The sequence below is a fragment of the Halictus rubicundus genome, chromosome 1, assembly GCF_050948215.1.
Source record: "Halictus rubicundus isolate RS-2024b chromosome 1, iyHalRubi1_principal, whole genome shotgun sequence".
Lineage (NCBI taxonomy): Eukaryota > Metazoa > Arthropoda > Insecta > Hymenoptera > Halictidae > Halictus > Halictus rubicundus.
This window is the reverse complement of record NC_135149.1, coordinates 30,735,343-30,753,263: the sequence shown is the minus strand read 5'-3', so window position 1 is coordinate 30,753,263 and position 17,921 is coordinate 30,735,343. Positions and strand designations below refer to the sequence as shown.

The window sequence follows — 17,921 nt, the reverse complement described above, 5'->3', positions numbered from 1 at the left end:
GGCACCTTCTGTACACATTTTATTTCTTTGGTGAGCAGCTCTTAAAATGATCTGATAATTCTGTGGTCTCCAATGTTACTCTGTGAATCAATGTTATTTCTAGTTCAAAACATATATAAGTAGAAAAGCCTTGCAGTGGTCAGACACCCTGTGTATAAATTTTATTTCTTTGGTGAGCAGCTCCTAAAATGATCTGATAATTCTGTGGCCTCAAATATTACTCTTTGTGAATCAATGCATTTCTAGTTCAAAAGATATTTAAGTGGAAAAGCCTAGCAGTGGTCAGGCACCTACTGTATACATTTTATTTCTTGGGTGAGCAGCTCCTAAAATGATCTGATAATTAATTGTGAACTCACTCTGTGAATCAATGTATTTCTAGTTTAAAAGATATGCAAGTAGAAAATTCTAGAATTGATCAACAATTGATTGCCTACTGGTAATCGTACTTTAATCATTTTATTTTCTTATGCAACATTGAGAACAAGTGTATCAAGTGTGTTCAAGTTAAAGGCACGATTCAGTAGAAAAGCCTATCATTGATCCGACTCCAGATTCTCCATGAATTTAATATCAATTTTCTATTAAACAGTGCACAGGAAATAAAAATCACGAATTCGAAACTGGAATTGCGAGTAAGTAGAAAGTTCCCGTACTGGTCAGACACCGGATTCTCTAACGAAGTTCATTTAATTGTCGCGAACAGCCAGCAGGGAAAAGTTCCAGCAAATAGGGAACAAACATTTGTCGAGTTCGAAACGGCGGTAAGTAGAAATGTCCACCACCGGTCAGACATTAGGTTTCGTAGTCCCGATACGTTCGGTAAAAAAGCGTCCACGATCGCGACATCCCATTCCGCGCGAGAAACAAACGTTATTCCATCGAAAACACTTTTCAAAACACGGTCCCCGATACTCAAAGCGGGCTTAATGATCCTCCGATGGCCGTGCCGCTTAATTGCGAGTGGAAGTCGGCGTAATTTCGTTGCAGTTCCCCCGTTTAATGTTGTTTCGACAAGGCGAGCGCGCGGAGACCGTTCTACAAATTGCTATTTCCACTTTTCGCGCGCGCGCGTGCGCACGCGCACGCGTGTGATATGGAAATGAAATTCGTTTCGCTTTCCCTTCGGCGTTCAAAGCGCGTTTAATTGTTTGAACCGTGCGTCCCGAAGGAAAGTCCGCCTCTCCTTTCGACGGTCCCGGGATTCTTTTATTCCGGTCGAAGAATTGTTTCCCTCGGGACTTTGAAGAGAGTTACCCGCGTGTTTTCGTGCTCCTCCCGCGATAACAGTGTCCTGCTAAATAATGAAAGCTCGAGGAAAACACTCCTAAATCCTCGCGTAATTAACTGGCCACCCTGAATCTCCCAGATTTACTTCCGGTAAATTGATTCTTCCGCTTTTCCTTCTCCGAGACGTGCACAACTATTTATCGCCATTCTAGGAAATTAAATATTGCTAATTAGCAGATCAAAACTGGCGAATTTCACCACTAACAGTAACAACGGAGGCCTCCATTTCCGATTGAACAAAACTAAAATTTTCTATGCTCAAATTACTGAATTTCACTCGGGTAAAATTAGCTAAAAATTTAAACTAGCTTCCTCCTCAATTAAAAAATTTTTTTAAAGATATAGACTCCGATGAGTAGGTTCTACATCTCTCAGAAATGCAGACAATCATTCTGCAAAGTTATAATTGCAGCAAACGTAGCGCAGGAAGTTGATTAAAAATTTACTTGTTACTCCAGCTGCTCGTAACTTCGTCTAAATGAAGCAGTGATTAAAAAATTATGTCTTACCAGTCAGCAGGGTCGGGAAAACAGGAAGAGTGAAGGATCGACGAGTTGTGATCGAGGGTAGCGACGAATCGACACGAAAGTTTCTCGAACAGAGCTCATTTCTTTTCCTCATTGCCCAGAAAAAACACTTATGGTTACATGTGCAGTTTGGAAACGGCCACGGACGCACACGCGTATGAAAAGCACACTTTTATAAAAGACCTCTCATGCATCGTGACTCCCACACATCAAGGCTTCGCGCGAGTTCGATTCGAAACGATTCTCGACTGTCCTCGTGAAAAGACGAAAGGTTTCCGACAATTTTTGACGATCGAGAGAGACTGGGAACCATAATTCCTCCCGACGATGCGTGACACGTACTTCCCGAGGAACAGCGAATCGCACGCGTGCGAAGTCGAATTCGAAAATACTCTAGCCCGGGGCGCTTTTGTTTTCTAGTCTCTTCTGTATGTACACAAAAAGCGGGCCGCTGCAAGTGTGTTTTTTGATTCGAAAACTGCTCCCACGTAATCGTACGTACACTATGTACAGCCTTTTGTTTGTACAGGTTTTTAAACATAACGAGATAAAAGTAGTGACAGAAAGTAGGATTAAACCGACAATGCTATTCGACACGGGTTTCGAAGCTCGACGATAAATTCGTTTCGACAAAAATAATCGAGCCGCTCATCTGCCAAATCGATCAACAATCAAAATAAAACCTGAAAATAAAAGATCGTTCATCGAAAAACTCCCGTCAATTTTTGTCCTTCGAGAGTACTAAGCCTAGTCGTAAAGCGAAGCCATTTTAAATGAAAAGAAAAAAAGTTAAGTGATCGAGTGCTTTTCCTCGAGTAAAATATTGTATAAGAAAACCTCGAAAGTTAATCGACGTGGTTTCCAGAGTAGCTCGTTTAACAACACTGAAAATAAAAGTTCGAAAATAAGATTCCCTTGGACCACGGTGTATAAGAAACTCACAGTTCATTCTCGCACGCAGACATTTTTACAGACTTTGTACAGGTTCTTTTTTTTTTTTACAACGAACGAGGCACCGTCGCGATTAACTCACAGTATACTTCTCTTCGTTCAACGTTCTTATTCTCGTTTTTGTCGACGAGCTCAGTGTCCCTTTCGACGCGAACTTCCGGAAGGGTTAGGAACCACCGTCCTCGGTCTTTTCGTGGATCACTTGACTCGAGTCCTCGCGATTTATGCAGTCCCTTATCGCTTGCAGTATCACACGCACCCTTCTGTCGACCGCTGCCAGGTGGGGCTCCCATAAAACAGGCGCCACGGGGTCCTTCGCCATGCTTTTTCGCAGCGCCTCGCTCAGACGCACCGGCCCGTTGTGAAATCTGAAAATGAACACCGTAAGAGATTTCATTCGACCTTGGATATCATTCAGAGAAACACTCTTTGCAATTGAGAATTTTCAACTGAGCCTGTGCTTGCGATTCTTTGCAATTACCCGGGGCAAAATCTTGAAGTTAGCTTGAATATTCTATGGGGGAAATTGTGTGAATTCTGTGCTGTAATTCAGGGAGAACAATCGAAAATAAAAATTGCAAGAATATTTCTATAGCCTGTATTCATTTTGTTTCTGCCTCAAGACTTCAGGTTGATCTCATTATGCTGCAATTTTATTAGAGACAATTTCTTTAACATTAAACCTACCACTGCCGGTCAAAATGACCAGTTCCAAATTTATTATTTTACAATCACTGAAATTATAAAGATGCTTTATATTATAAAGATGCAAATAAATTTCATCACGTCATTTTTATAAGACATTATGTATCAGTTACTTTTAAGAGTCAGTAGGTTCAGTGTTTAGTGTTCGTGGGGAATGATTAAATAAATACCGCAAAAACAAACAACCGCAGCAAATCCAAATAAATTTAACCTCGTCATTTTTATAAGACATTATGTATCAGTTACTTTTAAGAGTCAGTAGGTTTAGTGTTTAGTGCTCGTGGGAAATGATTAAATAAATACCGCACAAACAAACAACCGCACAAAATCCAAATAAGTTTAATCTCGTCATTTTTATAAGACATTATGTATCAGTTACTTTTAAGAGTCAGTAGGTTTACTGTTTAGTGCTCGTGGGAAATGATTAAATAAATACCGCAAAAACAAACAACCGCACAAAATCCAAATAAATTTCACCTCGTCATTTTTATAAGACATTATGTATCAGTTACTTTTAAGAGTCAGTAGGTTCAGTGTTTAGTGTTCGTGGGAAATTATTAAATAAATACCGCACAAAATCCAAATAAATTTAATCTCGTCATTTTTATAAGACATTATGTATCAGTTATTGTTAAGAGTCAGTAGGTTCAGTGTTTAGTGTTCGTGGGAAATGATTAAATAAATACCGCACAAACAAACAACCGCACAAAATCCAAATAAGTTTAATCTCGTCATTTTTACAAGACATTATGTATCAGTTACTGTTAAGAGTCAGTAGGTTTAGTGTTTAGTGCTCGTGGGACATGATTAAATAAACACCGCACAAAATCCAAATAAATTTAACCTCGTCATTTTTATAAGACATTATGTATCAGTTACTTTTAAGAGTCAGTAGGTTTAGTGTTTAGTGTTCGTGGGAAATGATTAAATAAATACCGCACAAACAAACAACCGCACCAAATCCAAATAAGTTTAACCTCGTCATTTTTATAAGACATTATGTATCAGTTAATTTTAAGAGTCAGTAGGTTTAGTGTTTAGTGTTCGTGGGAAATGATTAAATAAATACCGCACAAACAAACAACCGCACAAAATCCAAATAAATTTAATCTCGTCATTTTTATTCATTATGTTTCCAGCCGAATATCTTGAAAAGTAAGAAAGATATTAAAACAGTATAAAATGTTTCGTAATGTAATTTTATTTGGGTGGCGTTCTCAAGGTCATTTGAAGGTCAACTTTGTTTTTTCAAATGGAAACCTATATTTTTCATTATGGGATCTCATTGTAATTAAAAGGACCAGCAATTTTCGTAGGATACTTTCCCCCTCGAAATCCTGGGACACGTGTTCTACACTTTTTCAATATCCTTCATACTTTTCGAGATATTCGGCTGGAAAGTTTTCCAATGAACACCCTGCATATAAATGCCATCTTTGCTGTTCATTCGACGAATTATCGGAGACAAGAATTTTATTCCAACACAATAAATAATTTTCTAACGTATCCAATCACAAAACAGCGAGGTATTAAGACAACATAAATGTATAGAGATGAATCTGAGAGACCAAGGGCTCTCAAAATAAAAAAATAGTTTCAGATACTGATGGAATGAAATGTTTCAGAAATTCCGGAGGGCTCGCGCCATAAATAAAGCAGCGGTGTGTACGGTAAAGTATAACTCCGTCGGACAATTCGGATTGTTTCCGCACACTTGCCGGAACAAAACAAGTCTGCCAAAGCAGGAAACAGAAACAGAGGCGCGGTTGACACTCGTCCGCGAGCAAAAATTGCGCTCCGTCCTCCTCTTTTCTTCCCCTTTTGTACACGGCCGTTCAGCGCGCTGAATGCCGGGAAAACTTTTTCTTTTTCTCTCCGCCTGCCCAGTGAAAGTGATTGTCCAGTGAACAATGAGCGCTTCGATCGAATCGACGTTGAATACACCGGGTGTATTCAACGCTGTGTAGTCGACTTATCAACGATTCCGAGGAGGAACGAGAACAATCTTGGCCGGGGAAGACTTTCGACTCGATATTCACCGAATCGGAGGCCGGGAGTAGATCGTTTTTTTTTTTTTTTTTTTAATAAACATGCAAATCCGTGGAAGCCGTTGTCGACGACGGACAGGAAAGATTAAAAAACGTGACTCCTCCCTTCTCCGAATCGATCAACGAGGGAAGGAATTTTTCAATAAAAATGCAAATTCCGCGTAATTAGAAGAGACCGCCGAAGGATACGGATCCTTCGGGATCGGGGAAACGCGCGCGATCAGATTTCCTGGATTGCTCGACGATTATTTCATTATCGAGGTTTTTTCCACGGGTCGGAAAGTTTCGCGGATTTTTGGAAGAGGGTAATGGAGGGCCGGGGGACTCTGTGAGAAGAGGCAATGAATAAAGTATCTTAGGTTGAATGATTTACGATGCTTTTTGTGTCGTATACACGGTGGGGCGAGCTCCAAAGTCGCTCGTATTGTCAAACACATTTTCGATCCGGAATAAATGTCGTCATTTGCGTCTGAAATGAAAGAGAAAAGCGTGGATGCGATAAAATAATTTTTCTACATAATTATTCCGTGGCAGGCATGCGATTATGCGAGGCTGAATATTCTCTGACGATCAACGAATCATGTTTGTGAGAATTGCAGGCTTTCCGAAAGCACTGCTGTTACTCGTAGACTTTTACGAATTTATAGCTTCCACTAAAACAGAAGAAAATATTTATAACAAACGTGAAATTCAGTGAAGTTAACTCTGATTAATTTCAGCACTTTTGCCAAATAATGTCCAAATGTTCTCGACCTCGAGCTTGTCATTTAGTGCAAGAATTAACAAACATGATCACGGTAGAATCCACGGAAAAATAAAATTGTCGATTGCTTCGATTTCCTCGAGGATTTGTGAATAATTCGTACGAGTGAGCGTGATCCTGACGCATGAAATAATTTTCTGGCGGGTCACCCGGTATGCAGGGAGGCGTATGTATATTTAAGGACGCATCCTGAAGTAGGCGAGTGGATAAAAGTACTTTTCTGGCCGGCTACTTCTCGATGTCACGAGGGAGAGGAGAAAGGCGGACTCGCGACGTCCCAGGGATAAAGACTCGATCGAACAGCTTTTATACCGTCTGAACGATTATGGTCGCCGGTGGAAATTGATGACCCCGTACACGACAGATCCTTCGAGTATTTACTTAATCGAAACTCGAGAGAGGTCCATCATCCGGAAGTTTCGTCCGGCGACGCGTAATCAATTTCTCCTTGGTCGTTTTTTATTGTTATTTCAAACCCGCGACAAGTTTCGGCACGCAGAGACGTTCTCGTGAATCGACCAGCTAATTACCCGTCAAAATAATCCGACAATCAATGCACCGCCGTTTCTCCAATTTACTTTGTTCCTCGTCCCGCGGAATGTAATCAAAGCTTGCGCGGAATAAAAATTTGAATTTCGGATTGCGAGATGCGAGAGAGCTCTCTGTGTCTCGTTGGGCCGATTAATCAGGGGATGTATTTATACGTGAAATGACAAATTCCGATGTTTAAATAACGCGTTGAAAGAACCGTGACGGGTTGTGTGTGTGCGCGTGTGTTGGTACGGTGAATGGGAATTGAATGAAAACGAAGTCATGATGAAAGAAGCAACCGTGACTGATACGACGAAGTAGCAGCAATGTAGCAGCCACAGGATGCAATTATCCTATGATATCGGGTTTAATGGACGGCGTGTGGGCTTCTTTAATGCGTCCTCAACGAGCAGCACACGATTCCGGCGAGAGAGTGAAATAATCGTTGAACGAAGTGCCATCATCACCGAGTTTAAATGCAATTTCATTCTATTCTTCGGACGGGAACGAAAGATATCTCCGCCGACGATTGCAATTGTTGAATTCTTGACGGAAATATGCGTTGATAAGGACACTTTCTTTGAAGTTGAAGATTACTTTTTCCAAACGGTGCAGTCTTGGACCGTTTTTGATAAAAACGTGCTCGAGCGACACGTGAGAAATACATTTCGCACCTACGTGGTGGAGCAAAGTTATTTTTAGTTTGATAACAGGTGTTTTTGTGGAGAGAAAAAATTATTTTTTGGTACTTTAATCATACGGTCAGGTATCCGGAAAGTTTAAAAATAATTGCTCGCACGGTTTCCGAAACAAAAACTCGCGAAGATCACAGTGATCGTTGACGTTGAATATTTTTTACTTCGGGGAAACAATGTTTTCTCCCAAAAACGAAAATTACTTTTCATTACCTCGACAGTGTGACAAAGTACCCTGAAAATTTGAAAATAATTGGTTCGCCAATTTCCCAGATAAAATTTCCGAAAGATTAAAAAGAAATTCCCGACTTTCTGCGTGTCGCTCGAGGTTCCCTTTTCGGGTAAATATTTCTAATTTCTCAGATGGCCACATTTTTCAAGAAACAAAAATTGTGACCATCACTTCGATAGTTTCGCAATGCACCAAAAAAATGTCAAAATGACAGCTTGCACAGTTTCTCAAAAATAAATTCCCAAAGATCCCCTCTTGTCGTACCTTGCGAGACTCGGCGATATATACCTCGCGAATAAATACGTTTTAGCGCAGAAACAGTTGGTAAAGTTATCCTATATCAATATCGAAGGATCCAGGGATCGAAAGGAGTAGAATCAAACGATTCCGAAGGCTACGAAACGGATTTAAAGATCATCCCTCAGCGGCCGAAGGGAATGGAAAGATGCGGAGCGTTGATATGGGATACAGCTCGTCGGACACGAGATGGGGAAAACTGAATTGGACCGCGAAGGGTTAAAGAATTCACCGGTATCTTGGGGCGCAATCGAAGCGACGTGTCTCAGGGAATTCAATCTGCGGAATACTCCATTTTTATCGAGAGACAGTGGCAGGTGTTGTGCACCGGCGGCGAAATACGCGCGTGCTTGCCAAAAGGTACCTTCGCCGTTACACAGCCGCATAGTGCTCCATAAAATCATTCTAATACTTCAGAAATTAATTTTAAGAGTTAACAAAAATCAATTTATACGAGGCTGTTTCGACTCCAAAACCAACACCTTTCTTCTGACCTAGAATATTTAAATTGTATTTATTTCCCCCTGTGCTTGAAACAATTTTCATAAATTTCTTAGCTACCAATACGGTGATGTAAACATTTTTGGCAATTTTTAATGGCGAGTCAAAAGCCGCTTCTCGAGTTTCAGAACGTTTTATCGGCTCAGGATCATTTTAACACGATAGAAATTAATTTTAAGAGTTAACAAAAATCAATTTATAATAGGGTGTTTCGACTCCAAAACCAACACCCTTCTTCTGACCTAGATTATTTAAATTGTATCTATTTCCTCTTGTGCTTGAAACAATTTTCATTAATTTCATAGGCACCAATACAGTGATGTAAATATTTTTAGCCATTTTTAATGGCGAGTCAAGAATCGCCTTTCGAGTTTCAGAACGTTTTACCAGGCCAAAATCATTTTAACACGTCAGAAATTAATTTTAAGAGTTAACAAAAATCAATTTATAAGAGGGTGTTCCGACTTCAAAACCAACACCCTTCTTCTGACCTAGAATATTTCTAGTTTAATTATTTCCTCTAGTGCTTGAAATAATTTTCATCAATTTCTAAGGCACCTATATAGTGATGTAAACATTTTTGGCAATTTTTAATGGCGAGTCAAGAGTCGCCTTTCGAGTTTCAGATTGTTTTACCAGGCCAAAATCATTTTAACACGTCAGAAATTGATTTTAACAGTTAATAAAATTCAATTTATACGAAGCTGTTTCATCGAGACAATTTTCATCAGTTTCTTAGGCAACAATACAGTGGTGTAAATATTTTTAGCAATTTTGAATAGCGACTCAAGAGCCGAATTTCGAGTTTGAGAACGTTTTATCGGGACAAAATCATTTTATCACTACAGAAATTCATTTTAACAGTTAATAAAAATCAATTTATACGAAGCTGTTTCATCGAAACAATTTTTAATTTTTCTTAGGCACCAATACAGTGATGTAAACATTTTCAGCAATTTTTAATGGCAACTTGAAAATCGCCTTTGGAGTTTCAGAACGTTCTATCAGGCCGAAATTATTTTAACCCTTCAGAAATTAATTTTAACAGTTAACAAAAGTCAATTTATACGAAGCTGTTTCATCGGGACAATTTTCATCAGTTTCTTAGGCAACAATACAGTGATGTAAATATTTTTAGCAATTTTTAATGGCGACTCAAGAGTCGCCTTTCGAGTTTGAGAACGTTTTATCGGGGCAAAATCATTTTAGCACTTCAGAAATACATTTTAACAGTTAATAAAAATTAATTTATACAATTTCAACAATTTCTTAGCCACCAATACGGTGATGTAAACATTTTCAGCAATTTTTAATGGCGACTGAAGAGTCTCCTTTCGAGTTTCAGAACGTCTTATCAAGCCAAAATCATTTCATCACTACAGAAGTTAATTTTAACAGTTAACAAAAGTCAATTTATACGAAGCTATTTCATCGAAACAATTTTCAATTTCTTAGGCACCAATACGGTGATGTAAAAATTTTTAGCAATTTTTAATGGCGACTCAAGAGTCGTCTTTCGAGTTTGAGAACGTTCTATCAGGTGAAAATAATTTTAACACGTCAGAAATTAATTTTAACGGTTAACAAAAATCAATTTATACGAGGATATCTCATCAAAATAATTTTCAATTGCTTATACACGTATACAGTGATTCAAACATTTTCAGCAATTTTTAATGGCGACTCAAGAGACCCCTTTCGAGTTCCAGAACGCTCTATCAGGCCAAAATCATTTTATCACTACGGAAATTAATTTTAACAGTTAACAAAAATCAATTTATACGAAGCTGTTTCATCGAAACAATTTTCAATATCTTAGTCACCAATACAGTGATGTAAACATTTTCAACAATTTTTAATGGCGACTAGAAAATCGTCTTTCGAATTTCAGAACGTTTCATCAGGCCAGGGTCTGTAGCAAAAAATGTTGGAAATAATTTTACGGGGGGCCTGTTCGAACCTCCCCTCTTAAATATCCCGAACGCAAGTTTGTTCATCCCCGTGCATGAATCGATAATCGCGTGTACGGGGATGATCGTGCATCGGTCACCGCGTAGCCGTAGCACGCGTGTCGACGAAATCCGCTTCTCGTCGAATTTATCGCGCCCGTAAAAAGCCCGTCCCCGTGAATCCGCATCAAAGCGGAGATTCACGAGCGACGGTACCGGCCGGGCAATTCTGGTAAAACGTTTCACTCCGAAATCCGCCTTATCCAAGCTCGCGCGGGCCACGGCTCGTAAACTTTTCCCGTGGTGTGCACGCGCGCGCGAACCCTCTTTTCCGTTCTCCCACTTTTTCGAAATCCCTGCGCCACCCCGTCGCTCTGAATTGTAAATTTTCGACGGATCGATCCCCCTCCCTTCCGCCCTTTTCTCTTCGCCCGTTGTGCTTCGCGCTTCGTCTTCTTCCTCTCGGCGAGTGAGTGTCCGCTTGCGAGTGTTCGCGCGTCCTGGTACCATGATCGCGATCGAATTAGAATAATTAGGTTAGGTTGCAATGGGATTGTGAGAAATTAATTGGAGATAAGGGCCAAACTCCCTTGGGAATGGTGGGAAATAGTGGAGTTTGTTTGGTGGTGATTTTATTGGGAAAAGCCACCCCCCGTGGAGGGGGTGACTGACGAGAAATAACACAGAAACGAGAAATTGAAAACATGAAACTTTGGGGACGCGAAACTTTGTATTACGCGATTTTTTTTCCCCGGCTCAAATTTATTTTCACATTTTCCACGGCTCCCAGAAATGACGGAAATATTTTTCCCCGCGTTAACATCAACCTAATTTGGAACGAATGGATCTATAAATCGCAAGAAAGTTGAAAGAGTACCGTCAGTATCATACACCTCAACTCTTCAATTTTTATTTCGCTAAATAAATTACTTTAGGCTGCTGGGTTCGGCATTTGGAAATCGACCCATGAAAATTCGGATATTTTTCGCTTTGTTTTCTAATTATCTCCAGATCTCCAGAACTTTCTTCTAGAGATCTCTCAAGGTCTCAAAGATCCAAATAATGCAAATACAGTTTTGGCTAATTCAATGACAGAACCGTCCCCGAATGGAAAAAAGCTATTAGTGCAAAAGCTCGCGGCGGATTTCTTGTTTTATTTTGATACGAAATCGGGAACTTTTGCACTGACCCAACGGTAATTATGCGAAGCCTGAATAGGGACTCACTTTAGCAGGGTGTGCAGAGTGCTCTGCCTGATCATACAGCACTGCAGTATGGGCGCCAGAATGGAGATCTCGTCGTGGTAAGGCCTCCCAAATCCCCTGCCGTGGTCCAAGTGCAGAGGGAACGTATTGTTCCCGAAGATCTTGAACGTCTCGTAATGGTGTCTGTCCATATTCCCCATGAGGAAGTCCAAGACAGCCATGTCCATCAGATCGAGGAGCCTTCGACCCTCGTCGTACGGCGGAATTTCCTTCACCAGGGAACAGTAATCGGAATCTGAAACCATTCCAAACGCGTCCAATCCTGAATCGCAATCTAAGTCTACAACGCAACAATCTCGACATGGGAACATTTCAATATAAAAATAATAAATATTCCTACCGACACTTCACGTACACCTATTCCTACCGCGACCGGTCAAATGACCGGTCTTTAGCACAACTTATATTTTTTAATCTAGAATGAAGATAATAGGCAATTTGACAGTATAAAAATATAGTTTCTTTTATTTAGGAGCATATAATGTACATTTTATTCGTTTTCACCGCATAATATTTCGTTTACTATACCCTGTTGGGCATGATGTTCCCCTAAAAATATTCTGAATAGGTGCCCTTCCAGGATTAGACCCTTCTTTTACTTCTTGCCAAACAGTTCCGTCTACAGCAGTTTCGATTACCTCTTCCTCAATCTCACTATCGGAACTAATTAAAAATCTGCTTCTCTTTCGTCCTCTACGTACGTTCGAAACATTCTCTTCGTCCTCATCGGTGTTCGAGTCGGTCTCAAATAGATCATAATTTTCCGCATTGTCATTTTCAATATCAAAAATCTCCTGATCATCTTCGGTACGCTCTTCATCAATATTATTTATTTTCTCTAATAATAAATTTACACTCTTCGAACGTCTTGACATTTTGGGAATGAATATTCGAGGGATAAAATAAAAACTAAAATATAAAAATGTAAATCAAGATGGATAAGAAAATGAACAAAAGATAAAATGTGAAACTTACTACGAAGTATTGTTGGGTTGTTCACTTTTTTGAAAATGACACTTATAACACGTAATACGATATAAAATAAAAGTAGAATAATAATAGAATAAAAATACAAAATAGTAAAAGACTGCCGAATATGCTCCTTGTAACTTTCACGTTTCGATGCTCTCCGTTCAGGTCACAAGACTTTACCGATTTGAATTCGTGAGGAGACGTCTAGGCATCCCTTTCGGCTATGATTTGATTTATTTCACAGTCATAGTAGATCAGACGGTGTAAGAAAATCCGAGGTTCTGGACCGCTTCGGATACCAATTAGGCAAATGAACACCGCGAGGCCGTTAGGCGAGCGAGAACTGTAAACGCTTTGAAGGGCCGTAAAGCAGTCCCTGGAAGGCACTTTTCGGCTAAAATCATGCCTCAACTGCATTACCTTTCGTTCGTAACGACTTTATAGTTTCGGAATTGAGTCTTTGAAAGAATACTATTACAAAAAGATATAAATCGTTCTGCCGGTCAAATGACCGGTCGTGGTAGGTAAGACGGACAACAAATTTCTCTCAGAAAATAAACAATAAAAAAAGAAGTGAATATTGAAAAATGTATTATACGCATGTTTTAGGAAAAGTCGTCAAGTTTAACACTTTGAACGCCCAACTAGAAACCCGAAAAATTCCATAAAATCAAAGTAAGTTATTTAATGAAATAAGAATTGCAAAAAATTAATGTATGATACTGAGTAATCCTCCAAGTTTCTTGCATGTTACAGATCCCAATCAAGTTTAGTACAATGAATATATCAACGTAAAAATTAATTTTAAAACCTGCATAAATAATTCCGTCACCCACATATGGGTGACATGGCGTTCAACGTGTTAAAGGCGATTCAATTACGTTGTATATAGGAAATTCTAATCGAGATTTTAAAAACGGTCATTTCACCGGTCGCGGTAGGAATAGTGTTAAAGCGCGTTAATATTTCAAAGCGCATTAGCGTCCCGAAGAACATTATCCTGCAGGTGTATCTGAATGCTCGAGCAGCACGCGTGCATTTTAAATTCAAATCACCGTCAGGGCTCGCGTACTGCGACATCGGGCGAGCTTTTCTCAAGCAACTGGTGGCGTTCGATGGAGCAACCGCTGCTCTTCGAAACCCCTTCTGTTTCGTCCCGATACGACCGAGATATCGCTGATTGAACGATCGTTTTTAATAATCTTTCTCCCCGCCGTCGGGAAATCCTTCTCTCCGGCGAACACTGACCTGCCCTAAGCTACAGTCACGTGCGCTGGTCAGCTACAGAGTCAGCGGTTTTTCCGCCAGCACCAGTCTGCCGTACGCATTTTCCAGGGAGAAAAAAAAAGAGATCTGGGCCACCGTACCATTTCCAAAGAATTCCAGCATCCCGTTCATACACCCCGTCCCACCGTACAGCCGACACATTTCAAATGCACGCTTTAGAGCCCGATATCCCGGCAACCGATTCAGCTATCAAGATGAAACAAAATGGAGAATCGAGGCCCGAGTACTATCGTCCGCCTTACCGAGAGCCATTCGCGTCACGTGGCTCGCATGTTTCAGGATCTCATACGTGTTGTTCGTGTACGGTCACTTAAAGAAGAAAACAAGACTGGACACGGTCGCCATTGACTTGCACATTTGTGTGTATGTGTTTTGTATTTCTTCTTTCTCAGGTTTTGTAGAATTCGCAGTACGGTGTGGACATTAAAGGAGTTCAATTTAAGACTGTGGTAATGAAGATTGAGGGGTGGATGAATTGCAGAGAAATTGCAGAAATGAAGAAAGCATCGTGCGAAAAGAAACTTTGATGCAATTTGAACCGGAACGTGTTGGAAATGGTACTACAATCGGTAATTCGTTGGAAGGGGTGAATACAATGGGATTAATATTGAGACCAAGAGCGAAGATCGAGAGATGAAAAAGCTAAAGATGAAGAACAGAAAGTAAAACAATCTACAGGGTGTTCATTTGAAAACTTTCCAGCCGAATATCTCGAAATGTGTGAAAGACATTAAAAATGTGTAAAACGAAAGAGGGAGGCAGTATCAGTTTTCTATTTGGGTGGTGTTTTCAAGGTCATTTGAAGGTCAACTTTGCTTTTTCCAATGGAAACCTATATTTCTTATTATGGGATCTTATTGTACGCAAAAAGACCAGCAATTTTCATAGTATACTATTTTTTATCCAATAGTTTCGGAGATATTTAAAGAGAAGTAGAGTAAGGCATATTATTGTGTAAAATTTTTTTACGCAAATCGTTGGTTGTTTTCCAGTTGTCCAGAAATTACAAACTTTCTCGCAGTATAAGTATGACTCGCTCTACTTCTCTTTAAATATCTCCGAAACTAGATAAAAAAAAAGTATCCTACGAAAATTGTTGGTCTTTTTACGTACAACAAGATCCCATAATAAAAAATATGGGTTTCCATTTGATAAACAAAGCTGACCTTGAAACGACCTTGGAAACGCCACCGAAATAAAAAACTGATACTGCCCCTCTCTCTCCCCCTCGAAAACCTCTATTCCCCTAAATTAAAATTAAAATTACTAGTTATTATAAGAATTTCTCTATATTTAATTTCTCCATAATAATTCTTTTAAAATTTAATTTTTCTTTGAATATTCCTCTAAATTCAAATTTAAATTATCAGTTGTCATAAGAATTTCTCTATATTTAATTTCTCCATAATAATTCTTTTACAATTTAATTTTTCTTTGAATATTCCTCTAAACTCAAATTTAAATTATCAGTTATCATAAGAATTTCTCTATATTTAATTTCTCCATAATAATTCTTTTACAATTTAATTTTCCTTTGAATATTCCTCTAAACTCAAATTTAAATTATCAGTTATCATAAGAATTTCTCTATATTTAATTTCTCCATAATAATTCTTTTAAGATTTAATTTTTCTTTGAATATTCCTCTAAATTCAAATTTAAATTATCAGTTATCATAAGAATTTCTCTATATTTAATTTCTCCATAATAATTCTTTTAAGATTTAATTTTTCTTTGAATATTCCTCTAAATTCAAATTTAAATTATCAGTTATTATAAGAAGTTCTCTATATTTAATTTCTCCATAATAATTCTTTCAAAATTTAATTTTTCTTTGAACATCCCCTAAATTCAAATTAAAATTATCAGTTATCATAAGAATTTCTCTATATTTAATTTCTCCACAAAAATTCTTTTAAACATTTTATTTATATAAATAAGCTTTTAAGCTCTTACGTGTTTACACTTTTTCAATACCTTTCATACTTTTCTAGATATTGGACTAGAAAGTTTTCAAATAAACATCCTGTATAGACAAGCGAATGACAGAAGGACGTTATTATTTAAATGATTAGCCGTTGTTATTGAGCCTATTAGCCGTCGATTGAGCGATCAAAACACGACACACGGTGACGCAAATGTCAAATCAAAGAATGACGCCGCGATTTCTCAGAATCCATGAACCGCGGGTTAATCGAGTCGTCGTTTCGCCGCAAAGAGACATCGTCATCGGCGTGGTCGATTGGACCGAACATTGTCATAGGAAACCAGATCACTCACCGTGCTCCCATTGTGCCTTTTTGCGTTTATGGTAGCTCCTTCTCCAGGGGTGTCGCCAGGCCTTCCTCGCGGCGAACGATTTATCCGGCAGAAACGCGGCGAAACTGCCTTCGAGGGTGTCCGGGTTTCCGCAAATCGCGTGCGCTGTATCGCAATAATAACTGCACTTGCCGTGGAAGCAGATATTGCCGGCGGGACTGACGAAGAACGTCTTCAGGAGCTCGCCGTCGGCGATTTGATAAATCTCCGTCGTCAGGTTCAACGTTCGACCGGTGACTGGCATCGCCCTCCGGAATCCCAACAGTCTGCAAACAAATCGTTCCCAACTGCTCCAGAAACTGTTACACTTTCTCCCTCTTTCTCTCTCTCTCTCTCCCTCTCCCTCTCTCTCTCCGTTACTGCCTCTCTTCCGGAGTGGAAAAACTTTTCGATCGGATTAGGAAAACTCTACCGGTGGCCTGATCGACGGACCGAAATTACCGTGGAATTTTCACCGACTGCGTTCTACTCCGGGCTTTCCGCGCCGTTCTACCCGTTTTCCCAGCATTCCACGGTCGCGCAAGCCTGGAGAATATTCGGTGATCGTTTTTGGTGGGGCTGGGATTGTCAGAAAATTATTGGACGTCGGATTATTCAACACTGAGCGAACTCTGAGAGCAGTAAACTGTGCACTTTATCAATTTGCCGAGCGTTTTCTACGTTGCGCTCGCTCGTAACGTGCTTATTTCGAGTTTGTGGCTGAATAGAGGAGTTAAAGGAGTTCTGGCAGGCTTCCATTCAATTCGGAATTTAATAAAAACATTCTTGAACGTTTGTCGAGTTTGCAAGCTTATCTAGAATATATTCTGTAATCGTTATCTTTGTAGAATTTAAATATATCTATATACCAATTGTCAAATTTTTATTCTGCATAAGAATCCGTGGTGCATCGATCAGGTTTCGATTGAATGCAAGATAATTTGGCGGGGTTGGATTTAATAAAAACATTCTTGAACGTTTGTCGAGTTTGCAAGCTTATCTAGAACATATTCTGTAATCGTTATCTCTGTAGAATTGAAATATATATATATATCAATTGTCAAATTTTTATTCTGCTTAAGAATCCGCAGTGCATCGATCAGGTTTCGATTGAATGCAAGATAATTTGACGGGGTTGAATTTAATAAAAACATTCTTGAACGTTTGTCGAGTTTGCAAGCTTATCTAGAATATATTCTGTAATCGTTATCTCTGTAGAAACGAAATATTTCTAATTGAAATATATCAATACATCAATTGTCAAATTTTTATTCTGCATAAGAATCCGCGGTGCATCGATCAGGTTTCGATTGAATGCAAGATAATTTGACGGGGTTGAATTTAATAAAAACATTCTTGAACGTTTGTCGAGTTTGCAAGCTTATCTAGAATATATTCTGTAATCGTTATCTTTGTAGAATTGAAATATATCAATACATCAATTGTCAAATTTTTATTCTGCCTAAGAATCCGCAGTGCATCGATCAGGTTCCGATTGAATGCAAGATAATTTGACGGGGTTGAATTTAATAAAAACATTCTTGAACGTTTGTCGAGTTTGCAAGCTTATCTAGAATATATTCTGTAATCGTTATCTCTGTAGAATTGAA

At 39.1% G+C, this 17,921-nt stretch overlaps 1 protein-coding gene across 1 annotated transcript in view; it reads right to left on the bottom strand.

Moving 5' to 3' along the window:
* Positions 1 to 1,879: 1,879 nt before the first annotated feature.
* The window catches only part of LOC143360644 (extracellular serine/threonine protein CG31145), a 149,186-nt gene continuing 133,144 nt past the window's right edge, over positions 1,880 to 17,921 (bottom strand). The window contains exons 5-7 of the mRNA XM_076799685.1: positions 16,294 to 16,598; positions 11,716 to 11,989; positions 1,880 to 3,136 (exon numbers count right to left, since the gene is read on the bottom strand). Coding sequence (XP_076655800.1) covers positions 2,935 to 3,136; positions 11,716 to 11,989; positions 16,294 to 16,598 — 781 coding nt within the window. The 3' untranslated portion in view covers positions 1,880 to 2,934. The remainder of the gene's footprint in view (positions 3,137 to 11,715; positions 11,990 to 16,293; positions 16,599 to 17,921) is intronic.